Source organism: Chroicocephalus ridibundus, chromosome Z (assembly GCF_963924245.1).
Source record: "Chroicocephalus ridibundus chromosome Z, bChrRid1.1, whole genome shotgun sequence".
Classification (NCBI taxonomy): Eukaryota; Metazoa; Chordata; class Aves; order Charadriiformes; family Laridae; genus Chroicocephalus; species Chroicocephalus ridibundus.
Genome location: NC_086316.1, coordinates 5,373,183 through 5,385,400, shown reverse-complemented (window position 1 = coordinate 5,385,400; position 12,218 = coordinate 5,373,183). Strand labels below are relative to the sequence as shown.

At 43.7% G+C, this 12,218-nt stretch overlaps 1 protein-coding gene across 3 annotated transcripts in view; it reads left to right on the top strand.

The window, feature by feature from the left end:
* Window positions 1-12,218, top strand: part of LOC134508228 (uncharacterized) — a 123,899-nt gene that overhangs the window by 84,837 nt on the left and 26,844 nt on the right. For all 3 annotated transcript variants that reach the window (XR_010069010.1, XM_063319506.1, XM_063319505.1), the window contains one exon: window positions 9,972-11,566. Coding sequence is in view for 2 of the 3 variants with exons in the window: in XM_063319506.1 (XP_063175576.1) it covers window positions 11,281-11,566 (286 nt within the window). In the remaining variant the exon portion in view is untranslated. The remainder of the gene's footprint in view (window positions 1-9,971; window positions 11,567-12,218) is intronic.

Below are 12,218 nucleotides of genomic sequence, written 5' to 3'. Positions count from 1 at the left end.
TGTAAAACCAGTGTCGGGGTAAGATTCATCTCTGAAGTGCTTTTCTTTTGCTGAGAGACCAGAGTGCTTCCTGGACACTCTGTTGCCAAATGTAGGTATTATTAGAATTATTTTTTTTTATTCCTTCCCAGAAAAAAAAAAAAAGTATTAATATTGTTTATTGTTGCATTTGTGTATTTTAAGCTATTTCATGGGTGTAATGTGTGTAGACTTCCCAGTTGTAGCCCATGTTGTGGCATTAATCTAATTTCAATAACTGTGCATAAGAAGCATTTTTCAGCATTTGTAACTGCCTCTGTTGGAATTGCTGGAGGATGAATTTTGTCTTTCGGAGCCCCTTCCATGCAGTGCCTTTGGTGAAATTGCAGGCTGTCGGGACTACAAGGCTTTTACCAATAAGCCTTCAGGAGCACCCTCGTTGTAGGACATGCCCTAGACCAACAAAGGAGTTTTTGGTCGATGGATGCAAAAGATCAGGGAAGCAAAAGATCAGAACAGGGAAAATTTTAACATCACCCATAGATGGTGATTTAGGGCATGTCGAGTATGTTTGGGCTTCCCAGTGTTCATGTTCAGACACTTAGAGCCATGCTTTTCCTTTCGTTGTATTGGATTTTCTCCGTGAATACTCCTTGGATGTTGCCGAGATAAAAGACATGTCATGTGCTGTTGACTGATATGTAAGTATGGGCAAGAGCTGAGTGAAAACAGACACAAGAGCTGCTTCTTGGAGACATAAGGCAGATTGGAGACCAGAGACCCATTTCAGCAGCCCCTGCTTGCAGGAGCAGCTTGCCAAAACCTGGCTTTTAGGAGAAGCTCAGGGGGTTGAGCACTTTAATAAGTGACATTACCAAACCCTGAGGCTCCTGATTCAACCAGGGCCCCCGTTAGAGCGGGACTGAGAGAACATGCACAAACAGAGACATATTCTTGACCTTCAGAGGGAGAGGCAGGTGGTGCCCCTTGTGCCCTTGGGCTGTCCCTCTGCCTCCTCTCTTCTCCCCCGTGCTCACTAGGGGCACCTTTAGGAGGCGGCGGTTCTTTTCTGTGCTCTCCATACTCAATTACCTGCTTCAGCGTCTGTAGGTTTTCAGTAGCCAACAGATTCAAAGCATAAGGAAGCTCTGGTATTGGGACAGAAGGAGGATCTTAAGCATCAGCCTTATGTTAGGAATAACTACCCAGGGGGGAGGAAAAACAATCCCCAAAACCAGAAAAGAACCCAAACAAACAACAACAACAACAAAAAAAAACAACAGGAAAAAAAAAAGGCAAAAAACCCACACCAAAACTCCAAAACAAACAACAACTGCCCAGTGCACTTTCTGCCTAGAAAAAAACTCGAGGTTTGGTTGCTTTCTTTCAAAATCAGTGCTGTTCAAGACACATAGTGGAAACCTGTAGCTCCTGTACAGGCAAATTCAATGCCCTTCCATGGAGGGCAATGGCTATCTCCAGCAGGTATTAATTACAGTTGCTTGACAACACTTATTGCAGAATGGAAAATCTAATTTTTTTTGGTGCTGGGCGAACAGAAAAAAAGCAAAATGAAATGTATGTGAGTGTCTGCTTTTTTTTTTTGACTGTGAGTGGAGACAATTTTTCACCAGTGGAGCTGCTATGTACTCAGTAAAAACAAAATTTACACATTATGCTGGCTAAAGACAGCTGAAGTTCAGGGACCCAGTTCCTGTTCCCCTGAGGCTTCTTCGCAGGTTGCTCTGTAGCAGTGCTTGAGAAGAGAAAACTTTTGTCAGGAGAGAGCCTGTAGAAAAAAAAAATACATACAAACTACGTATTGCTTTTTTGAAGTAAAATAGCAGAACAGAAATTACAGCTAATAAGCCACACTGGCTACATGTTGAATATTTTAAAACTACTCACTCTACTTTCTGCCTTTGTCAAAAGATAAATTTATTTTCCTGAACAAAAGAAATTAATAAATTATACCAGGACAGACTTTTTTTTTTTCCCCCCAAGGGGAAGTTCTAACATTGGAGATGCAATGTCACTATTATGCGGGGAGAGCTTTTAAACTTTAGTGAGAAGGTGTAAAAGGTGTAGAAAGGAGAAGGGGAAACAATCTTTACAAGTAAGAACTGGGGTGAGTTAGCAGATGCAACGAGCCCTTGCCTCCCCGCCTGGCTCTCAAGCAGGAGGAGCTGCGAGGAGGAGCGTGCACGGGGTCTGGCAGCAGTAATTCCCTGAGAAGTGGGTGGCTGTAGCTACAGGCAGAGCTGTGCACCCCCTCAGGCTCCACCATCGCCGTCGCCGCGACTGGCTTTGCTAGGAAAATGCTGCTGCAAAAGCAGCAACCCAGACTTTGTGTACAGATTTGGAGGAGGGGGGAAATGGCAGGACGGGGCTCCAGCGCTCGTCTCCGTATCACCATCCCGCAGATGAAAGCAGGGAAGGCAGCTACAGGCAGCGACTCCAAAACCAGAGCGGCCTTCGCCCTTGGGAAGGCAGAGCAATAAGCAGGTGGTTGTGTTTCCACCTGAATGTGGGCCTGGCGCTGTGCAATGCCTCCCCTGCCATCCTGCTCCCCACACACCTCCTCTTCCCCGACGGTCAGGCAAACGCCGTGTGCTTTGGTGCGCGCTCCAAAGTGCTCTTCGGTAGAAAGAAAAGGTCGAGGAGGTATCAAGCACTGCAAGTTGTTTTTCAGCCTTGGAGAGGCACGGAGATACTGTGGTGGAAGTGGACATAGGGAAAATGCAAACTATGAAACTATTGCAGTAACAAAGTTTACTGTGGTATTCGATCTGTCTTCCCTCTCTCTATTCCCAATGTCTGTTCTCTGGCCACGAGGTGCCTCTGGGCAAGCTGTGTCGGAGCCCAGTCGAGGGGGGCTGCTTTCACATTTGAGGCGCCCACATCCCTCTCTGTGCTTACCTCGCCAGCCCACCCCTGTGCTTGGGCACCATCCACGCAATTTTGGAGGCTTCACAGCTGCCCTCATCAGGGCAGCTTCATTTCTCTGGCCTTCTCTGGGAGAGCAGGTCCCGCCACTCTGATGATCCCTCCATCAAGGAAAGGGCTCTTCCAGAAAGCTGCGCCTGTGCTCCAAGGAGATGTGTCCTCCTCTCACTTTTCCCCTGCAAAGATTTCAATGCAAATGTGCTTCAGCTAGCCTGGGCTGCTTTGCCCTGAGCATAGCCAAGGCATTCCTCCTTGGCGTATTCGGGTATGGGCCACAAGGGAACGGGGTAGCTAACACCTTGCCCTTTGAGAAGATACTTCAATGGGGACATTATCAATAGGGAAATTATCACATGCACCTGAAGATTTGGTAGGGTCTCGAAGGAGCTGCTGCACAGCAGAGCTGTAAGCCATCCTCTGAGCACCCTGTAGGCTGTAGGGTAGGTGGTGTGTGGTAGCTGGAGGTACAAGGGACCTGCTGAAACCGTGACCTTGCAGTGTGTTGCTCTAGTGATCCCCCCTGCTTCTCTCAGGCTGCCTCATCACTTGGAGAGTATCCAGTGGAGCTAGGGTGGCTTAGCCCCTCAGAGGAGCCCTGCACTGTATCAGTAGAGCAGCAGACGTGGGAAGCATTACCCAACCATGGAGGGTTCTCGTGCTAAGGCACACCATGCTCTCTGTTGCCTTCACTGACCCTTCTGATGTAGGACGGCAGTGGAAATGGGGACCCACTGCAGCTCTTTGGGCATTTTCCCATGTCCCTCCCAAGCTTTGGAAATGAAGGTGGGAGTTTAGATGAGTTCACCACCTGCTCCCCTCCAAAATGCAAACACACAACTTCTTGCCACCCGCCTGCCCCAAATATCAGACTAAGATTTTACAAGTGACATGAAAGGACTTCATGTCTCTTGCTGTGTTTATCAACTAACGCTGGCAATGATGTTAAGGTAGCAATCTGGATGGCACGCACCATCACATGCCACTATCAAGTTTACGTCAGTAGCAAAAGCTGAAAGGAGGCTTTTTAACAGCCTTGACTTTTACTGGCACCAGAAAAACTCAGCATTACGGTTTCTGAGAGTAACCACTCTCCTTTCCAGATTTGGTCTTTACCTTCCTGTACAAAGTTAGAAATTCGCTATGCAAAAACTTGCCATTTACTATATCCAGTAAAATGACAGTAATAGTCTGTGTTGGGGTTTCCCAGAATTACTACTATTGCTGCTAAAGGGGCTGCCTTACAAAAGAAAGAGACACGGCAGGTGGTTCCCCTACAACAGCAGTAGCAGCAGCAATTATTAGTAGTGAATAACACATATAATACAATACCGGGCTTTAGAAGGCCTTGTCTGTGGTAAAACCACAGCCGTGACAAGGGACGAAGTTACAACACAGTTATCCCCTGACCCAAATACAATATGGTCCTATTTTGTGGTGTTGATGGGTCCATAACTATGTTCCACAGCAAGGCTTAAAGGTTAAGGTTACCAGCTGCACTCCACAATGAAACTGTGTTGTAAGTGGGTCCCATGACACAATTGTATTTCTAGTACAGAAAAACCCTAAATAGGCTAGATGCTATAGATCTCTCCCTTTTTCTCCATCTTCCTTGTGTATGCATACACACTTTGCCCTAAGGATATCTCTCGAGAGCCGTGCTTCTCCACTTACTGTAATAGGAAGTGCTTTGATATGATGACAGGGTCATTGTCTATCAAAATCAGGAGATCAAAAGATTCACAGCTAACTAGTAACAAGCCATCGCAACATTTTATGACAAAATTTGAAAGAGCCAGGCCCTTCTTCTCATTAAGCAGTGAGAAAGCAAACATTTTTTCATTGTCTCTTCCAGGAATTTAATTGCTAATTTGCAGTTTATTCAGACTCCTTCATCAAATATACCTGATACGTCAACTCTGTGCAAACAGAGAAAACGTCGCCAGTTTTATCAAGGAACAGCTGAAAATCAGGAAAAAAGAGGCAGTCTGACCTTTATAATGGTTGTAATACTTTAATAGATAACTTTCATCTCTTCGACACTTACATGCCAAGTACTGGCTGTAAGACAAGAGGCAGGGAAAGAGGGATGGGAGCTACCCTGGCAGCAGCAAATTTGTAGGGATCTGGACACAGTTGGTGTGATCAGGTGATGGAGATGCACGCCAGCCACAACTGCACTCTTTTGCATCAGTGGAGTTCTTCCACTTCATGATGTTATGTGCCTTATAAATGGTGGGTTTAAGAAACACAAATACAATAGGAAGCAAATACTAGAAGTCAGAAGGCTAAGGAAATGAATTAAAAAGACTCTGGTTCGGCGTCTGTGCGCTTCAGTATCTTCCAGATTTCTTTGACTTCTATTTTTGGGCATACAGTGCCAGTATTCATTGTTATGCCAGTGACTCCTCATCAAGGTCTACCTTCTCTATCAGCTGGTCCTGACAGGAGGTCTCAGCTCTGCCGTCGTGTCAGCTGAAGTGCAAATCTGGATGTTACTGGATTTCTCAGAAAGCTTAGCTGAAACATTGAAAACTGGGTCCCTCCTAATTTATTAAAGTCTGCTTTGGGTTTTGAAGAGGGCTTTTTTCCCCCCCCTTCCTAGGCATTAATCTGGTCATCCCTTCCAAATTTAATTTCTTTAATACTAAATGATGTCACAGGCTTGGGGGGAAAATAGCTTGTCACCTTAGGCACCTGGTGTTTCATAATGTGGTGCTGAAGAATGTGCACAACCCAACAGCAGTGAAGGATCTTAACACAAAGTTTGCCCCTGCCCTCTTTACATTACCACCTAAAAATAATGGTGGTCTAGGACACTGCTTAATCCAGCCAGATAAAAAAGTGGTGCTCCATATTTTCCTGGCTTTGAGAAACAACTAAATCCGCCTGTTTATTTCCACAAAAGTAGCTGAAGGGCTTTTGTGACTGCTTTAGATTTCTCATTGATTGCATCTTCACAGGTCGAACATGAGATGATCTTCAACATTTCTTGAGGCACAAAGAGCAAAGCAGGGCAATTTCTACAGTTCTGCAACAGCAGGCAATCTGAACATGAAACCAGGAGAAGATGGAGAGAAAGGAGGGGAGGCACTCAGGCAAGCAAGCCTTAAGAAAAAGAGTTGCTTATTATTGTCATATGGCAATGATAGAGAACACCAAAGTGGGTGAGACATAATCATAGATTCGCAGAATGGTTTGGGTTGGAAGGGACCTTAAAGACCATCCAGTCCACCACCCTGCCCTGGGCAGGGACACCTCCCACCAGCCCAGGTTGCTCCAAGCCCCGTCCAACCTGGCCTTGAACCCCTCCAGGGATGGGGCAGCCACAGCTTCTCTGGGCAACCTGGGCCAGGGGCTCACCACCCTCACACCACAGAATTTCTTCCCAATATCTCATCTAAATCTCCCATCTTTCGGTTTAAAACCATTACACCTTGTCCTATATGTCCCACTGTTTCTTTTTATGCTGCTGGCAGCTATGCATGGGGTGGGATGAAGAGGAACCAAAGGCATCCCTGCAAATGAGGCTCAATTCTCTATTATTTTGTTGGTTTTCAATGCCAAAGTGTGTTTTAAAGTACAGCACAGCAAAAGCTACTTAAAAATCCTTTTGGGTTCTGCATCAGCTAGAGGTCTGTCTTTACATCTGGTAAAGCTGTAAAGTGTTGTGGTGTTAAATGAATTAGACAATGCTTGGATAAACAGGTGTGAATGTGGCAAATTATTAAAACCCATGTTAGAGGCCATTAACTTTAAGCGTGCTTCAAAGTGCTTCGCTGAATGGCACCTTGCAGATATCGGTTGCAGGGCAATACTGTAGAAACAATGATATAAAAGGCATAATAAAATCCAGTCTGAGATTCATAGGCAGACAGACTGCTTACAAAAGTGGGTGTAGGAGTCGATGGAACCAATGAAAATTGGGCGGTGGATTAGTTACATCCCTCAGGTATTTGCCCTCTCTCTCCCACGGTGTTTTTAACCCTGAGGCAAAACCATTCACTCCATTCATGAATCATCTGCTCAGCCGACGCTGGTTTCAGCATGGTTTATTAAGAAAAAACAAAAATCTGAATTAGTTCCCATCAGTGTGTAAGGCTGAGAACCAGCAAGTCAGGAACTGGTTTGTGAGCAGATCAGTTTATTCTGAGTTGGCCATCCCTCTGTTGGAAAGATGGGTCAAACAGCTGAAGGCAGTAACAGCTGTAGCATCCTGACTTTAATTCACTGCCACAAGTCTATCAGCCCTCCCAGACACACCACAGGGTCCCTCTTCCCCTTCAGCAGGCCCAGCTCTGCCGTTCCAGCACTACTTATATTTTTGAAGGAAATTTACAGGAACTGTCCTAATCCAATTAAAAAAAAAAAAAAAAGGAAGGAAGAAAACCAGAAAAGAACAAAATTCCCAGGGAACTACCCAGGGAAGTCATTAATTTTAAACGATGTATAAAGTGTGAGAATATTTCTGTGAGCTCTTTCCAATCATATACTCTTTTTTGGTATTTTTCTTAAAGTTGGGCATAGAATATATATATTACACATAGTTTACAGAGAAAGTTTTAACATTAGCATTGTACCATAAACACCTGTATATCAATTAAATGGCTTATTACTTACATGCTTTATGTCTTACTAGTGGAGTCACTGCCTATGCTACTATACTTTCATTACAACTAATTTGAATACTTGAGGCACATCTCAAAAAAAGTTGATATATACCTGAATTTAAGCATATGAACTGCCTAAAAGGAAGAATAGCAGACAGCTCACAAGACCGCACGTGTTGTTAATCCCGTCACCGGCTTGCAAACTACGCAAATTCAGAAAAAACAGCCTCCCACCATATTGATTTATGTTTTGCAATGGCCTACTGGAGTTTCTTCAGAAGAAATAGGAAGAAGCAGCAACAGAGAAGGCTCAAGTGTGTGGGTTCCTTATCTCACTAAATTTAGACAGAATTTCTTACATTAATTTGAGGGAGGTTTGGAGGTCACCTCATGTGTTCAAACTAGAAGCAATGTCAAATGCAATCAGCTCCCACATTCTGAAAGTGAACTTTTTCAGAGTAGTCACAATCTGTCAGTGAGTGGGCCAGAACTGGGGTGGGCTCATTTGAGGTTTCCACTTTTGGAATGACTCTGCCGGCAATTAGTAAATCGCTAAGCATAGCCCTCCCTAGCCATTTAAGTAATTTAATATTATTAAATGTTTCTAAAATAAGAAGTGGGTTATAAAGTGTATCACTTAACTTAAGAGTAATTTGTTCCATTATTTAAATTTCCCCAAAGGATTTTATCATGGTACAGTCTTACAGCCTATATACAATGCTACTGTGCTCCTAACACTTGGGTCTCTCATTCCAGAAGATGCCATCATAATAACTTTAGCTTAGTTTAGATAATTCCTAGCTCACACATTTCTTTCCCCTTTATAATCATAGTCAGCTATGATCCAGGTCAGCATTTTTTTCATACCTACAAAAAGCTCAGTTCTGTGTGGAGCGGTCCAGATCGCATAGAAGAACACACTTGAGATGAGTCTGTGTGAGCACAGGGGTGTACAAAAAGAGATGGCTCCTTTTAAGCACCTCCTTCAATATGAAAAACAATCCAATGTTATTTGAAGATGTATTGCCAGAGCAATATGTACTGCCATAAACAAGAATATCTTGCTCTGAAGACCATAACTAACCTCTTATCTTAGTTGTCTTTCACTTTATCATGTCAAAGTCTTCATTCCACTTTAACCCTGCTAGGCCAAATCCTTTCTTCACTGCTTTATAATTCCTTATGTTCCTTCTGCTTTCATGCCCTATATCAATGGGATAAACTCCTTACTAAAACTACCATTCCATTCTGCTTTTTGGTGTTGGCCTCCTGAGATACACGGTGGAAAAACATAACCTCTGGCAGATTAATTAATAATTATGCATTAATAATTTGCTTCCTGGTTTGAATCGTACTCCTGAATTGTAATAAAAAATATGTTTTTAAGAATATGATTCTTCATCCAGATGTAACACTGCCAACTGTGGTCCTGTCAGATGCCATGAACTTGGTTGCATCAGGCAGAGCAGTGCCTTAGGGAGCCTCTTAGCACCGAAAAGTGTGATGTGCCACGAGTAAGCACAAACTCCAGCTGAGTCAGTTGTGAATAGGTGGTAGAGGCTACCACAAGGCTGAAAGTGCATTAATTTGAAAAGTAAAATTAAGATCCTCCACCCTCACAGACATTTAAAGTATCCTGTGGTATTTTGCATAGGCGTATGTTACTCCACACGAGCTGGCAAAATTCCCCAGGTAATCTCTCTGACCAATACCTTTTCTTTGGCTTTTCCTTTGGAAACGTTTCCTACAGGGCTGGTTCATGTCTAGGGGGACATAGAGAGTGGGGCCCTGGCCTACTTATTTTGGTGGGACCAAAATTTTAACTATTTGATTGAGTGCTAATTCTCCCTTTGAACTAGAAGCCCATTTGCTCCCCATCCTCCTTGGAGGTGTGTTGCCTGACATGAAAAACTGCAGAACAGACACTTTTAAAATAGAAAACGCTGCCTGCAATATTTTTGTTTCCTCTGAGAGACACCTATAAGAGCAAACTCGCGCTGTTTTGTGGCCTCCCCTGCTATCTAGAAGGATGGCCTTCCCCAGGGACACATTCACTCCTAGTATTTCTTTCCCTAGTGCATACGCTCACAACTGCAGCGTTGCACGTTTTAGAGCTGCCGACAATACCTCAAACCCTGGGCTGTGCCTGAGGAATTAGGTGGAGCTGCTAGAGCTTTAACAAATGCCAGCAGGTAATTAAAATGTTCTATTCCCAGCAAGAAGTGAATACCTTCCATCATGTTTATCTTTCTGAAAATTGGTCCTTGTTCCATCGAGTTTAACCCAGCAGTGGGCAGAGTCATCACAATGAAATTTTGGTTCCCAGAAATGTTTTCTCATCCAAAGCAGCAACTACTTCTACCTTCCCTTTCTGCCTGGAGTCCCTCCTCCTCTTCCTGCTTTATTTCTGCCCCTTGGTCTTTCTCTAACTCCCTGCAGGGTGGTGTAGCAAGGTCAGTAATATCCACCTGCGGCGGGTGGAGGGGACCAGGAGCAGGGTCTGGCCCTGAGCATCCCAACGGTGGAGAATGGCCATGCTGTGGGGAAGCTGTGCTGGCAGTGGGATTTAACGGGTAATGGATATGTGTGTTTAAAGCATGTCTTCAGTTCAGTTTTATGACAAGATATCTGAACGAACACAAATCTCAAGGCTATGAGCAGTGCCATTGATTTGGATTTTGACGATTAAAGTTAAGTGGGTTCTTAAGAAATCTGTCTGACATAAGCACAGCATGTGTGTGTTTGTGCCTTGGAAATGTTTTGTTGAGTCAAAATAAATGTTACATCTACGAAGTGAAATTTCAGAGCTGTGTCCCCTCTTCTTTAGTTCATACCATAAACATTTCAAAAGACCAAGACTAATGACTTCTTCGTCCATTAAAAACCCACATTTGAACTTCCATACCACTAACTCTGCCAGAAATTCATGTACTACCTATATCGACATTTTGGCTTAACATGCAGATGCTTTGTTTTTAGAAACTATTATTTCCATTTTCGAATGTGCCTTCTTGCTCTTTTCTGCAGTCTGGAAGCTTAGGAGTGGATTTATGAACAAAGGACTATCACAAGTTCACAAGGCACCAGGTTGCTCCAGATTTGATAAAATCGTGGTAATTGAGGCCTCCGAATAAGACTGCAGTCCTTTGCTATTCTTAGGGGTTTTCCTCATTATAGAGATGATTTTGAAACATTTTGCTCTTACTTTCAAATGTGATGATCAAGTTAAATTTGTAATTTGCTATTTTTGGTTTTGTAACTTATTGCATGTTTTTTCTTGAAAGTGTATTTATTTCACTTTTTTTTTTTTTAAACAAGAAGTGTGCTTTTACCCAGGCAATATGTTTTTAAATGTGGTGTGGGTCCTTAATTTTACTTATGCTGTACCTTTAGATTTTATGTATTTCTGTGACCAGCTACTTTTCCAACCAATTAGTTATGACATAATTCCTTTCATTTTTTTACACAGCAGATACCATCCTGTGATATCTTGTAGTTTCATATTCTTGCTAACACAATTACAGGGACTGTGAACACAGTGGTAAAATCTCTGTATACCCAAAATAATTTCTAAATGGTTTTAGTATTATGGAGCTTTTTATTGAGGGCAACAACATAGAGTTGCCTTTATGTTATTGATTTTAATTTCGGTGCACGCAGCTATTTTCTCTCAGCACTGAGAGGCAGAGCGGGTACTCATACTGTGTGCAGGCTGAGCTTCAGCAGAGACGCTGGTAGGACCTTCTTCATGTGCCTGGCTGTTTATCATGAAGATAAACACAGCCATGCACGGTTAGACAGCATGGCTGGTGGGATTCAGCAGGGGCCACCGAGGAGCAAAGTCACAGCAAGACAAGCAGATGTCAATACCTTGTTTTCTCATAAAACTGCTAGGAACATCATGGCTTCAGACCATGCACTCTTGGCAATTTCATTGAAATTGGCCTCGAGGATGCTGAGAAGACACACACACACAGATACGAGTGCATGCTCACACCCTGTGGAATGTGAGCTCTGCCTCTTTAGAGAACCAGGTAAGAAAGAAATGTGAAGTGAATTTCATGTCCTTGCGTCACTCTCTTGCCTACTGTCTACATCATCTGCATGGTCAAATTGCATCTTTTGTTGCTTTGCCCACTTGAGATGCATTAATTCAACAGCTGATGAAGAGGAGCAGCAGTAAAAATCATAATTCTAAAAGATCAGAGAATCATAGAATGTGTTGGGTTGGAAGGGACCTCTAAAGGCCATCCAGTCCAACCCCCCTGCAGTCAGCAGGGACATCTTCAACTAGATCAGGTTGCTCAGAGCCTCATCCAGCCTGGCCTTGAATGTCTGCAGGGATGGGGCCTCCACCACCTCTCTGGGCAACCTGTTCCAGTGTCTCACCACCCTCATTGTAAAGAACTTCTTCCTATTGCCTAATCTAAACCTGCCCAGCTCTAGTTTAAAACCATTGCCCCTTGTCCCATCGCTACATGCCCTTGCAAACGGCCCCTCACAATGAGGGAGACACCCCCCTGCTTTTCTTGGGGGTCTAAATAGGTAGTAGAGAGCATTTTGTGCCTCCAAAAAAGCATGCTGGGACAGGAAGAGAAAGATGTGCAAGAACATCAAAGGCAAAATGTGAATGAGAAGGGCTGGGAGGACTTAAGAGGACAAGAGGGAAGAGTGGGTTGGGGTTTG